This window comes from Falco cherrug, chromosome 8, assembly GCF_023634085.1.
Source record: "Falco cherrug isolate bFalChe1 chromosome 8, bFalChe1.pri, whole genome shotgun sequence".
NCBI classification, from domain to species: domain Eukaryota; kingdom Metazoa; phylum Chordata; class Aves; order Falconiformes; family Falconidae; genus Falco; species Falco cherrug.
Window position 1 is genome coordinate 32,175,054 of NC_073704.1, and position 13,550 is coordinate 32,188,603.

At 39.5% G+C, this 13,550-nt stretch overlaps 1 protein-coding gene across 8 annotated transcripts in view; it reads left to right on the forward strand.

Moving 5' to 3' along the window:
* Nucleotides 1-13,550, forward strand: part of KALRN (kalirin RhoGEF kinase) — a 528,324-nt gene that overhangs the window by 336,407 nt on the left and 178,367 nt on the right. For all 8 annotated transcript variants that reach the window (XR_008733430.1, XR_008733429.1, XM_055717657.1 and 5 more), the window contains exons 14-15: nucleotides 3,708-3,903; nucleotides 9,671-9,837. Coding sequence is in view for 6 of the 8 variants with exons in the window: in XM_055717657.1 (XP_055573632.1) it covers nucleotides 3,708-3,903; nucleotides 9,671-9,837 (363 nt within the window). In the remaining 2 variants the exon portion in view is untranslated. The remainder of the gene's footprint in view (nucleotides 1-3,707; nucleotides 3,904-9,670; nucleotides 9,838-13,550) is intronic.

Genomic DNA, 13,550 nt, shown 5'->3' on the forward strand with positions numbered 1-13,550 from the left:
ACCAGTCTGTGAAAGCATCCAAAGTCCTTTTTTCAGACTTCAAAAATGTACATCTGTAGTTAACAGAGCTGCCTAATTACAGCTTATTCCTGAAGAAAAATAAATCTTTTTCCCTGTACCCAAATAAAACTGGTCAGAGATTCAAATTCAGACTCTGGGACCATTTCCAAATAGTCCAGTTTGAAGTATGGGCTTTTGAAGCATTGGCTGTACAGACAGTAAAGGAAATGTCTTAATGAGATATGCAAAGCAACATGGTCTCTAGTATAGGGCACCAGATTGGGATTCAGGAAACCTGGGTTGTTATCACAGCTCAGCTATTGCTTCTTTGCCTTCATGTGCTTTAGATTCCCTTCTAGCCATCTGTTTGTCTCGGTTACTCAGAGCGATGTACCCAGCCTTCCTGTACACACTTCGCCTGAGAAATTTGGTGATGTTCCACCTCTCACTGTGCCTGACTCCTTCCTCTGTTCCCCCTAACCCAGCACATGGGATAATTATCACTCCTTCACTACCCCCTACTCAGAGGCAACTTCCCTCCTTCCTTCCTTCTCCCCTCCATTGGTGGCTGTGCTTCTGGCCCTAGCATAGCTGGCACTGGGTTAACAAGCCCCGCTGGACCTGTCTAACTGTCCAGAGCCACTCAGGTGCAGGCTTGGCAATGTAACATGGAGCACCATGGGCTGACCTTCCATCCTGTGTTTAGCAGCTTGTGTCCAGACTGCCTGTATCGTCCTTTCCTCTTTAACTGGAACCACTAATTTGAACTGGGGAGTGTGGATAATGGAGCAAAAACCCTTTAGTGCCTTGCAGTGGCTAATAGGACAGGTAGATATTTGCGTGCAGCCCCTCCTGTGTGAAGAGCCTGGTGAAAACTGGTTGCTAACATGAGCATGAGGAACACTGGTTGCCACTTCTCTTGAGTGTTTGTACATGCCTTTCTGCTACAGACCTGTCCTGGACACTCAGGCCCAAGGGGCAAAAAGCAATACAGTCAGGAACAGCTGTTTCCCCATCCTCAAGTGGAAATTATTGTAGATTTAATGATAAAAGCATTGCTGATCAGTGTCCCTTCCACAGTGCAGTGGAAGAGTAACTAAGAGAAACGGCACCACAGCAGAGAGGTTTACCCAGGCAGTTTTGTAGAAGTGCTGGATCTCAGCCTACTTAGGGGAACATTTGTTGATTTATTCATATGTCCATCATTGACTCCCCTAACAGTTCAACCTTTGAAGGGCTTGCGTTTTCCTGTCCTGGACTTGATGTCCATAGATGCAAATGGGGTGGAGAGATTTTGTTTTGATCAGAATCTCCCAGTCGTAGCGTCATGGCTTTCAGAGCAAACTAATGTAATACATTCTTTGATTGATTTAATCTTTTCTATTATTGTCACTTACAAATGCTTTTAGACATCTTCCTGAGTGCACATGCCTGAGAATGTTCACAAGAAATTCAGAAGTACTTTGTGAATCCTCACAAAATTTCAAATAATTACATTTTAGCAGCCTGACAATGCCATGAATTCAGACAATATTTTTAATAGCTCATAAAAAAGAAAATTCTTCTGAATTATTTATATTGCATGCCTTTCCATTAGAAGGAGCAGAAAGGGTTTTGCATTGAACTTTAAGTGTTGTCATGACTGTAGGAGCCTGCACTTACTCTAAATTCCTTCCTTTATAGTTTGAAACAAGGTCAAGACCACCCCATTTCTGATTACTGTTAGCTGAGGATTTGTCTCTAAATGTAAATGTATCTGGCAAAACCCTTCCCCAGCATCTACTTGGACCATTTCTCCATAACTGTTAAATCTGCCAGTAAGTCTCCATAGTCCAGCAACTCCAGCTATGATATGTGAATGAATCAGAGGCTGCTGGAGTCAGGAACAGGGCCAAAGAAACTGTAGAGATAAGCTATTATTTAAAGGTAATTGAGTGTAATGTGGAATGGAACAAGCTGAAGAAAAATAGAAGCTCCTCAGGATATCCCCACTCTGCCTCTCACCCTGAGGCTGAGGTTCCAGGTTCTTGGTTGAGAAATCTATTTTTCTGCTTTTCTCAAAAAAGAGCCTAAAGCCTGCTTTTTTTCTCCCCCTTCTGATGCAAAACTGTGGACTCCCATCCATTCTAATGTGAGAAGGGCTGAGAGCTGGTCCGTTTTAGTCGCCTACCTGTGCCTGCATTGGATATAATGTAAGTTTTTCAGAAAGGAAAATAGAATGGAATCTTTTAAATCTTAGCTACTTAGGAAGTTAAGCATCTTGCTGCACACAGGCACTGAAGAGCACTTTTAGTGAGAAGCAGAGAACTTTTCACTACATAATAATGTGCACAAGTGGGAATTTAGAGACCTAGTTTTAGCTCTTCTGAATCTAGCTATAAGGAATTGACCTATGAATCAGAATTAAGGCATTTATTTAATATTTTTAAATACTTTAAAAGAAATTGTGTTCTGCACAGTACTAGCCTATATGCATGATTTAATTCCCATTTCCCTTGTCCTCCCTCCCTCATTCATTGTCACTAGCACATTCCCTTTTTTTTTGTCTGCAGTAGCAGAATCTAGATTGAGGTGAGACTGTGCTCTTTGAGTAAAGGCTAGATCTTGCTTTAATTGAACAGCCAAAAAAGTGAAGGACTTTGATATCAGTTGGCTAGTTGTGGGCTAAAATATAAACCACAGAAGATACAGTAAACGGACTGCTAAAATCAACGGACTGCTAAAATCATCAGACTGCATGTTATAATCAGGAAACAGAGAAAGCAACGGAAGATTTTTCATGTTTCCATGAGTTATTGGCAGGTTATGTAGGTCTTTGGTTAGAGCCAGTACCATTCATGATTCTACTGGTGATTCACCTAGCCCTTGATTATGGTGCTTCTGTGCTGTGCTTTCCCCATCTGTAAAAGTGAATTATTTATATTCATCCCCCAGAGAAAGAAGTTATACAGGGCCTTGGGAACCCAAGTCAGACAGAAAGACAGCAGAAAGACCCTTATAAAAGACTCTAAGTCCCTGAAAGCACACAGCATAGGACTCATTGTACAACTGCAATCAGTGCTGTGGGGGTTAACTCACATATTCGTAATAAAATATTTGGTCTCATGTTGCTTTTTCTGTGAAGAGTGTGTAGATATGGTTTAAAATACATTATATCAATAATAATAATAATAATTCTGAAAATATATTAGTTATGCCTATTTTAGGGCTTACTGGAAGCTTATAATTTTGGTTCTATGAAGACAGAGTAAATATCTCCATTTGTAATATGGAACATAACAGTGTGTTGCAAAATGTTTTTAGAAACTTTCAGGCCATTTGGGGATTATGTGGTTGCAGGTATTACAAATTGTTCACAATTCTGTAAGCGTTACTTCATTTAAATTTGAATTTATTCAGAAATATTATCTCTGTCATCTATGTGAATATAATGGGTCTTCTTTTACAGTGCCCTTTGGAATGTGTAAGGGGAAAAGAAGGTGTCAGATTTATTGTTGGACTGATCATCTTTTCATGGATCCTCGCCTAAGCAAAATGTTAAGAGTGATCATTATGTGGGCAGGATCCAGAGTGTACTGAAGCTGTGGTTTGGAGGTTTCTGGATCAGAGCCAAAACATGAAGTAGTTTTGTGATCCAAACACAGTCTGAGAGTAAGACTTTTCAATTGATCTTTAGTGAATACAGTGTCTGTGTTCTGCCCATGTAGGTTACAGCAGAGTTAGATGCCTGGAATGAAGATCTGCTGAGACAAATGAATGATTTCAATACTGAAGACCTCACTCTGGCTGAGCAGCGTTTGCAACGTCACACAGAGCGAAAGTTGGCCATGAACAACATGACCTTTGAAGTCATCCAGCAAGGGCAAGATTTACACCAATACATCATGGAGGTCCAAGCTTCAGGTAAGCAGAACAGTTTGATCTCTTTTTCACATGAGGAAAAAAAAAAAAACAACCCAAGAAACACCCAACCCCCCCCAAAATGCATATCAAACAAAAATACCCCAATATGTACCAAATGCATCAGCTTTTAACGTAAGTATGGGCAATACCCGTCTCTCTGCTCCCAGAACTGTTCCACGAGTTTGGAGAATTCTTTGATTCAGGATTATGTTTCCAAAAATGCTGCTTCTTTGAGTCTGAGATTCATTGAAGAAATAAACCTGACTTTCAGGTTTCATTCAGAAAGTTTCACAGCTGCAGGATGGAGTTTGTGATCAGTTCCAAAGTGGATAGAGGTGGGGAGGGCAAGAGAAGTTACCCTGGTACGTCCTTGTCCTTGCACCAGCTCAGAAACAAGCACTGAAGGAAACCGTGACTTACAAATACTTGAGCTGGCCAGTCAGAACTCAGGTCTGGATGAAGTCCAGTCATTCTAGACTCCTAAGCTTGTTAACCTTTCTGCAACTAGACTTTATTGAGAAGCAGACTGACCAGATGTGCTGGCTTCATTCTCTGCAGACGAGTACCTTTCACCTATGCCTCATTTCAGGGTGCAGACATGCCCTAGGGAGAGAGACAAGTGGGAGGGGAGAAAGAATCTAGTTATTCCAGAGCCCTCTGGGAAAGAATCCAAATATGGGAGCCTAGAAGCCAGCCATGAAATGGAACTCTTGTTTCCAGATGGCTCTAATTGGAATTATTTTGTATAAAAAGGGAATATGATAAACCATACTGAAATTTTCCTTTTTAGTGTGCACTTGAAAGTGAAAGGTAGTAACTTGATGTAAAAAAAGAACCTTCTGCACATGCTCTTAAATGACAGACCTGATTCATGTTGATAGGGAATGTGTCTGATACTTTTACTCTGCTGCTCAGCAGTGGGATCCTATTTCTAAGACATCCCATGAGTCAGGATTTTTTTATCATTGCATTTTGCATTTCGAAAAAGAATATCATAATTCAGATTAGTCACTGTGTAAAGTCCAGAATTGAATGTTACTTCTAAAGTGGTTTAATCTTCTTAAATGTCTGGAAAGAGTGCAAAGAGAGAGCAATTCCTGTTCTTTCCCTCCCAATCTGCACTTTCAAAGTAAAAAATATTTTTATGGTTTTATTTTTTGGCAAACATCTTACCTCTGGGCACCCACCTTTAAAAAAATCTGGCAGTATTCAGCCTGATTTGGCAAGCTGCACTCAACAGAGGCTTAAGGACTGCTACGAGCGTATGTTGTGAACTAGACAATCCGGTGCATTGTATGAACCATGTGTGCAAGCTTCTATGAGATCTGCCCACGCTACGCCTAGTCCTAAGCTTCAGCACCCTTGCTGTCTGGGATAGAAAACTTGTCCTAATACATCAATTAAGATGCTTGGGTTCTGGGTTTTTTGTTTGTTGTGCTTTGTTTTTCTGTTGTTGTTTGTTTTTTTCTCTTTTTATCCTGGAAGAATCTTAATGTGAGTAGGGATCCATGGGAGGTAAAGAATATGATCCGGAACAACACAGTCAGGAGTCTCAGTGACTGATTTTTAGGGGGGAAAAAAAAATAATCTGTGTTTGTCAAGAAATTAGAAACAACAACTTTTCGACTGTAGACTGACGATTAGCCACTAAATGAAATTACTTTTAAAATGTTTTTAACCAGATTATCCTAGATCACTTCCTATGAAGCCTACTCAATAAAAATCTATTGCTCCCAAAGGCAAGGAAGCAGAAGCCTCAGGGGGTTGTAGAATAACTGTAGTTAATCAAAGGTAATGGTCATGTCTGCCATGCATGGAATGCTAAATGCTGTGAGAATGGCAAAATAAGGGAGAGAGATTGCTCTTGGGAGCCTACTGTTTCTTATTTCAATAAAGGACAGTTATACTTCATAAAAAATTCATTTAATTTTACTCCCTCTTCCTGAATCCTATATCATAGTCATTCGTTGCATAAGTTAGGGGATGATTGTTCTTACTGCCAGAGCTGCAAACTTGCAGGGGTTCTGGGAAATCAGCTGCTATTGCTGCCTCCTATTGTACAGTGTCACCGCTGCTACTATCAAAACTCAGCTGTAACCATACAAGATAGCGCCAGAAAAAATGTGATTTGTCAGGGACATTCTACATAACCAGCCACTCTTAAATGACCAAGTTTTTTCCCTTCCCTGTAATTCTCTTTGAGCTTTATTCTTTTTGTCATGTCACACAGGAAACTGATTCAATTTTGATCACCCTGGTGTTTGGCTTGGAGGTCTGTAAGCTAGTAAGTCTGTCAGATAAGATTACACCCAGGTTTTTCCGTGCATGATGCCTTTTTTACTTGGAAAGCTTGTGTAGGTAGAAAAAGGAGGTTTTGGACATTGTCCCATGATTTTTGTATGTCCAATGCAAATTTGGAGCCATGATTCTTACCAGGCTGTGGAGTGTCTGGAAATCCCTGTGAACTTTGTCATGTTAGTACAATAAATCCAGAGTTCCTGTGATGCACCGTATCAGACTGTGCAGATATTCAAGGAATCCATGCATGCAAGGCATCTATGCAAGTCCAGTATTTCCAAAGCTTCGTACAGCTCAGAGTTATGTTCCTGTAATTCCTTCCACTACTTTAGCACATGTGCATGAGCCTGCTTTGGGTTAGCCTGTTTTCATCATCAGAGTAATTATTCTTCAAAGAAATTTATGTTTTCAGTAGGGGATATGCAAGAACTGGAAGTCATGTCGTGTTTTCTGAAATTTTGCAGTACTTTCAAATTGTCTTTCTGTCTCACTAAGATCCATGTCCTTCGGGAAACGTTTGCATTGTTTTTAAAGGCATTCTAAATTGTTATGACAGTATTGTCAAGAAGACTAGGCTTTTTAATAAGCCAGTAGTTTTTATTTCAATGAACCTGTCTCTTATTTTTCCAGTTTGATTGTAGCTCTGCTGCTGATAGCAAAGGCAAATATTCTCAAAAATGGGTTTTGATTTTTGGGTTTCTAACTTGATATGTTGAAGGGGCCTGGTGTTTCCAGAGGTGGCAGCTTGAACATTTCTGAGAAGTCCGTTTCCTACGGGAAGTTTAGGATCATAATTCAGCAGTGATTTAACGTCTTGACCTAAGCAGCAGTGATGGTGCATTCGTGCAATTCATTAGCATACACATCCTAGTCATTCTGCTTCTAGGTACTAAAAGTAGTTACACTCTAATAGTTGATTAATTGATTGCACAAATTTATTTGATTATTAAAAGTCCATTTGCATTGTCGGTATCATTGTAATAATGGGCACCACAGTTAGGAGTTGCTCTTGGTTGACAGAGCTACCTCTTTATATCTTAGAAGAAAATTGTGTAAGTCAAGCCTGAAATTCTCTGCAAAGCTGATGTTGGGGAAATTTATACAGTCCCTACCTGTTACAGGGAAAATTCAAAGCCATTTTGTTTCCTGGTCGTCAAACTAACATCATTCACAGCTTCTCTCAGCATTGCATGGCTGAAAAGGGAAATGCAAATCTTTTTCATCTTGTTTGTGATGTCATTTATAGTTAGTTATAGCTATAGTTTATGTTGCAAGGAATAGGACAGGAAGCTTTCCTGCCACAGGTTTTTAATATTTTATCCTAACAACAGGTTCAAAACAGCTTTGTACAGGTCAAAAAAGCAATACCCCTTCCTTACACTGAAAAGTGTCTCATACTACAAATAGCTCAGGTGTAACTAATGTATGTTTTGTAGGATGCCAGTTAGTGTGGCTTGGTACTCTTTCCTGTAATATATTGTTAAAAACATTTTCATTTCATTATCCTTCACTTGAAATCTGCTGCACTGGTTAAGACATTAAAAGAAAATGGCAACTAAGTTTGTTTTATCAGAAAATCAGCTGTGCTTTTCTATCAAAAGTCAATGTAAAGATAATATGTATGAAATTATTCTGAAAACAAGGCTTTCTATTTTGCAAACCAATCATTGAGAAGAATAAGTGCTCTCACTGCATGCACTGGCACTGTGGAATAAAACTGCGTGACATATGACAAGCAAGAAAGGGCAGATCATTCATCACAGGGAGTGCAGGCTGACCTTGGATAGCATCCCAGGCAGTTCCCTGGTTGCTGCTGATGAGTTAGCACAATCAAAACCATACCAGCTGAGTGTGCATGAAGGAAAACTGTGCATTTAATATCAAATAGGTGTGGTGAAGTCAAGCATACAAAAAGCCATCATGTCCTGAACATACAGAACCATATGCAGGCTAATTGTAGCAACAAGACCTGATGTCTGGCAATTGAAAGGAACTTCACTCCCCGGAACAGAAACATATATTAAATTTCCAGTTCTAAATGGGAAGCCAGGGGCTATTCTACTTTATTTGGTAATGAAGAAACTGTTTTGTTTTGGCCAGGAAAGCGAATAAGCCAATCGCTTGCATTCCCTTGTGCTTTTTCTGATAAAACCAGAACCCAGGAAAAAGAGTATAGGGTCAGTCATAAGGTCGTCTTTATTTTGTGTACTGTCCTCTGTAGATACAGCTGTGAGAAGGAATGAAAGTCATGAGCCTCTGAGGAGGATAAAGGGGGAAGAAAAGACATTTTCTAAATGGGTTTTAAAAATAGTATCCAAACATTTTGTACAGCAGCTACTAATTAACACATTTCTTTTTTAATGTCCTATTATTCCATGAAATCAAATGGCTTTGGAGAAAAGTATAGTGTTGTCTCAGCATTACTGCAATCTGATTATTTTTATATGAGGTTCCTGATCCTCCCTGTATTGAGGCCAATGAAAAAAATTCCAGTAGACCTCAATAAGGGAAGAGTCAGGTCTTTATTATTTTATAATCACAGGGATTGCAGTAACATGGGATGACATCATATTTCCTGCAGGCCAGACTCTCACAATTACCCTGGTAATGTACCCAGCAATGCTATCGCACCAGTGTAATAAAGAAGGAAGATGTGAAGCTCTGCATTGTATTTCATGTAACCACTACACACAAGGGTTGTAGGGTTGTAATAAAATTCAGGAGGTAGAAAGGGACTCAGGAGGTCTCTGTTACAACCTCCTGATCAAGTCAGGGTCAGCTATGAAATCAGACCAGGTCACTCAGGGATTTATCAATTTCATGCAGGATGCAAGGAGGTGGAAATGTGGTAGTAAGCCACCATCTCCCTCTGCTATGTGAGGGCTGGATGAAAGTCAGTCTGTGGAATAATTCTGAATGAACTATAGGCTGGTTTAAACTAGGCTGTTGTTAATGATCCTCTGAAAGTGCCCAGATGGAAAAAAGAATTACATTATGGAGTTCAACACACTTGTAGCACTACTGTAGACCTGGCAACCAGAGATTACTTCCCCTATTTCATTTTTCTATTTTCTTCCTCATCTTTTCTATTCTAAGTTCTCTTCAACATGCATTTCTAAAGTATAAGTTAATTAATTACTGTAAGAAAGGGAGGGGTTTTCTGTCTTTTTTTTTTTTTTTTAAATGTTCATGCGAGTTTTTGAGCAAGGCTGTGGTGTTAAATCATGTCCTACTAGCCAGATGCTGATGGGTGAGATGAGCAGTGATCACCAGAGAACCACTACCTTGTAGAAAGCTTTAGTGACGCAGAACAGGAAACTCAAATATTACATGTGAGAGAGTTTAGTAAGAAAGAATTACTCAGAGTTGCAAATCAATGTGTTAGGTGGCAAAAAAGTCTGAAGCTTACATTTGTGCAATAACTGAAATTTCAAATAAATGCAATGATCTTTCTCTCTGCATGTTTCAGGCATTGAGCTGATCTGTGAAAAAGACATTGATCTTGCAACACAGGTTCAAGAACTGCTGGAATTCCTTCATGAGAAACAACATGAACTGGAGCTTAACGCTGACCAAACTCACAAGAGGTTAGAGCAGTGCCTACAACTCCGGCACCTACAGGCTGAAGTCAAGCAGGTGAGAATTTTTAACCACACATAAGGTTCTTAAATGGGTTTTCTGCCTTTACATACAAGCAAACGGCTAAACCAGCTTTTGCCAAGTCACATACCTTTAGGTGAACGATCTTAATCCCCATTTCCTTGACAGTACTTGATTTGCTGACAGGTTGCAGTGTGACCCATTACAAATAATGAAGGGCTCTGATCCCTCTAGTGTCGTATATTTGGTTTCATGAATAGTTATGGGAAGTCTGCACAGAACTGACGGTGTAACTTCTCAACTGCAAAAGCTGCCTCAATCTCCATGTGTTCTGGGAATAAAATGATTTGATTTGGGGTCCGTACTTTAGCTGTTGTGGAGAACTGGCCCAAAACAAAGGGTAACTGAGCTGTGAGGTCTAAGTATGACATTACAGCAGTTTCACCTTTTCATGTATTGAAACACATCTGTTTATCTGCAAGAATCTCTAACATCTTCTGGGTGAGATAAAAAAAATCTGTCCGCGGTCTCTAGATCATCGGACTTGTTTAGTCATCTTAGTATTGTTACAGTGCCTTTCTTCCAGATCTCAACCTAGCGTAAGCAATTGTGTTCTGCCTCCCTAGGTTTCCCCTGATGTTTAATTTGGATGCCTCAAATCTCTTTGTTGTCCTTTGCTACACAGGATAGTGCTACACAGGATAGTGCTACACATCCTGCTTCCTAATCCATAGGTGGCTTCACACTTCAGTGTATGTCTGGATTTCAATGGAATGGTTTTGGTTTCATTAGGAAAACCAGGAACACTTTTCCAGACACCTGGAATACTCAGGTTTCCATTTTACCAATACAAATGGGGTGGGGATGGGGGTTGGGGGGGGTGTCCAAATACTACAGGGTGTTCTTGAAAAAGGTTCGCTTCTTTGTTTACTAAAAGAAAAGAGAGGAAGAAAAAGAAAAAAAACAACCACAAATATACTGAGTGCTCAGTACACATGATCATAGTCATTCTTTTTTCAAAAGTGAATATTTGAGTGATGCTTTGTCTGAATTGTTTTATCATTGCTAGCAAAAAATTCTTCATTCTCAGACAACTCTCAGGCTAGAAGCTGGAAGCACCAACACGAGCGCATACATTTTCTTTCAAAGTCCACTTTGAAGTGAATGTTTTGCAACCCTAAATGAAAGTAGCATAGAACTCTCCTATTTTTTTATTTTGAAATGTAGTCATTTTGCATTTCTAATTATTGAAGGCCAGCTCCTCCTGAAGCTTCAGAGCTCTATAGAGTGCTTTGGCTTTCTTGTGAAAGAAAGAAAGAAAAAAAAAAAAAAAGAGAGGCTGTGATATTTATGATCACCACCTTAATATGATTATGCTGTGTATCCTTTTTTCCATAGGTTCCCAAAGTTTTTTACACACTACTTAGCTAAGCCTGGAGATTTATGCAGTAGATTTATGATTAAATAGAGCCTTTCTAACTATGAAGAAAATAGAGAGGAGTAATATGTGTAGCAGAAATACTAAAATGCAGGTTATCGCTATCTGACCAAGTGTCACTAGCCCGCTTGTCCAGGGTGAAGTGTCAGCTGGTCAGCCCTGTGGCTGCTCCTGGAGCAGTACAGTGGCAGTGCAGCACTCTCTGCAGGTACCTGATGTTCCTTGCCTCATTATCAAATGTCTGCTGGGCCTTAACTGTTTTACAAAACAAAATCTAACTGAAGGAAATGGTTATAGGAATGGACTATCTAGTACTTACTGTGAGAGAACAGCTGCTTTGAATTAGTATTTCCTTAATGGAGCTTGAGACCATCAGAGCCTTCATTACTATGTGACCTCTCAGCAAACCAGTAGTGAAGAAACATTTTATTTGTTCAGCTGAATGGTAGGGGCTCCCTTGCTTATTAACCTATAAATTACCATAGCTACAGTTTCCCTTAGAAAGAGGCAAGTTAAAATATATCTGTGCCCTATCTATTTGGTTTCCTGTAGATGAGTCATATTCCCAACCATTTAGTGAAATTGGGAAATATATTGATTTTGGCTTGTAGTTCATCACCAGTCTGGGCCAGATTTCCTTCACTTTCATTTTAGTGCATCTGAGATGACGGATGATCTCATTATGAAATTGCTTTCACTCTTGTGAATCAGTTGAGGTGTGGTTGCCACAAGACACCTACTGTAGCTGTGGTTAAGTTCTGCTGACTTCATAAAATTGGTCAAGGCTGCTACGTGTACATGTGGTTGCATTTTGATATAGTGGCTCATGGAAATACAAAGTCTTTTAGCTGTCTCTATCTATTTAAGTCTCATTTACCAGGGATTTCTGCTTTATATCATATGCACCAAAGGTTCAAATGCCAAGACAATGGGTCGAAGTCTAGGGCCATTCAAGTGGAACAATTCCAGATGAGATGTTCTGTGGACTGCTTTAGAGGGGAAATAGTATAGATCAATGATTCACAAACTTTTTTTATTAAGAAAGCTCCTGCCCAAGACTGATTTCCTCTCATTTGGATCACAGTCATTTCTGTCAGAAACTACAGAGCTTGGATTGCTTACATGAAGGTAATAACAGAATAGAGTTGTGGAGACAATTTAAAAAAACAAAGTCTCTAAATGCTGTACTTGCAGCTGTTTGGCTTCCCTATCCCCTTATTTTATCCTTGTATGTTTTATTTCTCTTTGTGGTAAGTGTTCAACTTGACCTAATTTACTCCCAGATATTCTCACAGTGTCCCATTACACTTACTTTCTAGGTTGGTTTAAAGTGTTTCCTTTTTGTGTGCTTGTTGTCCATCCACTTTTGCCATTTGGCATTAGATTTGCTTTCAGGTGAATTTGCCCAAAGGATGCTGGGAATAGTCACTTGAGAGACACTGAATACTTTTGGTTTTTTCCCCATCTAATGTCACAGGAAGCCTGGAAACCTAAATTTGCCAGAAAGTGCCCTTGCTGGTGGTTGTGGCAGTAAGACCCTCTCAAAGAAGCTGCAAAGGGTCCAGGGATGTGAAAGATTCACTTGCATTGTTTTTGCCTTTTAAACTTAAAAATTGTTTCCGACATAACTTGATGGGTATCATTAGCAAGGCCTTAAGTCTTTTTTAGAAACATCAGGGAAGGTATTCTGACCAAACTACACCAGCAGACACAAACACCATGTGACATAGAGCTCTCCTTTCTTAAGAAAGGCTGCACAAGGGGTGCTTCATTTTTTTAATTTTTCCTGTAACATCTGATTCTGTGCTCAGTGAAAAGTTTCAGACAAAGTTTCAGGGTGTGAATTTTAGAAGAATTTGGTACTATTATTTAATTACATAGGAGCCATATACAGAACCGTAGCCTGTTTAAAGCAAATTGGAGTCAAAAGTGTGAGTTGTTTCAGAACTGTGGTGGTTGCCACGTTAGACAACTCATGCCTTGCAGTGAAATTGTTCTCCAGTGGCAAGTGGCTTTTCTCTAACATGCTGTCAGTGTGTTTCTGCTCCTCTGTTATAAAAAAAAATAAATAAAATAGTTCGACTTTTTAAAAGAGTCTTTGGAGATTTTTTTTAGCTCCAGAATTGTTTAATCACAGCTTCTACAAAGTTGATAACATCTGTAATTTGTAGGAAATGTCTGTTTAAAGCCATCTTTTGCTGTTGGCTTGTCTGTACATTGCCAGATAATGGTGAATCCATTAATATAGGAAATGATCAGAGAAGTGTCTTGGTGCTGTATTAGCAGCTTCTGTACATACTTTAATAAAAAG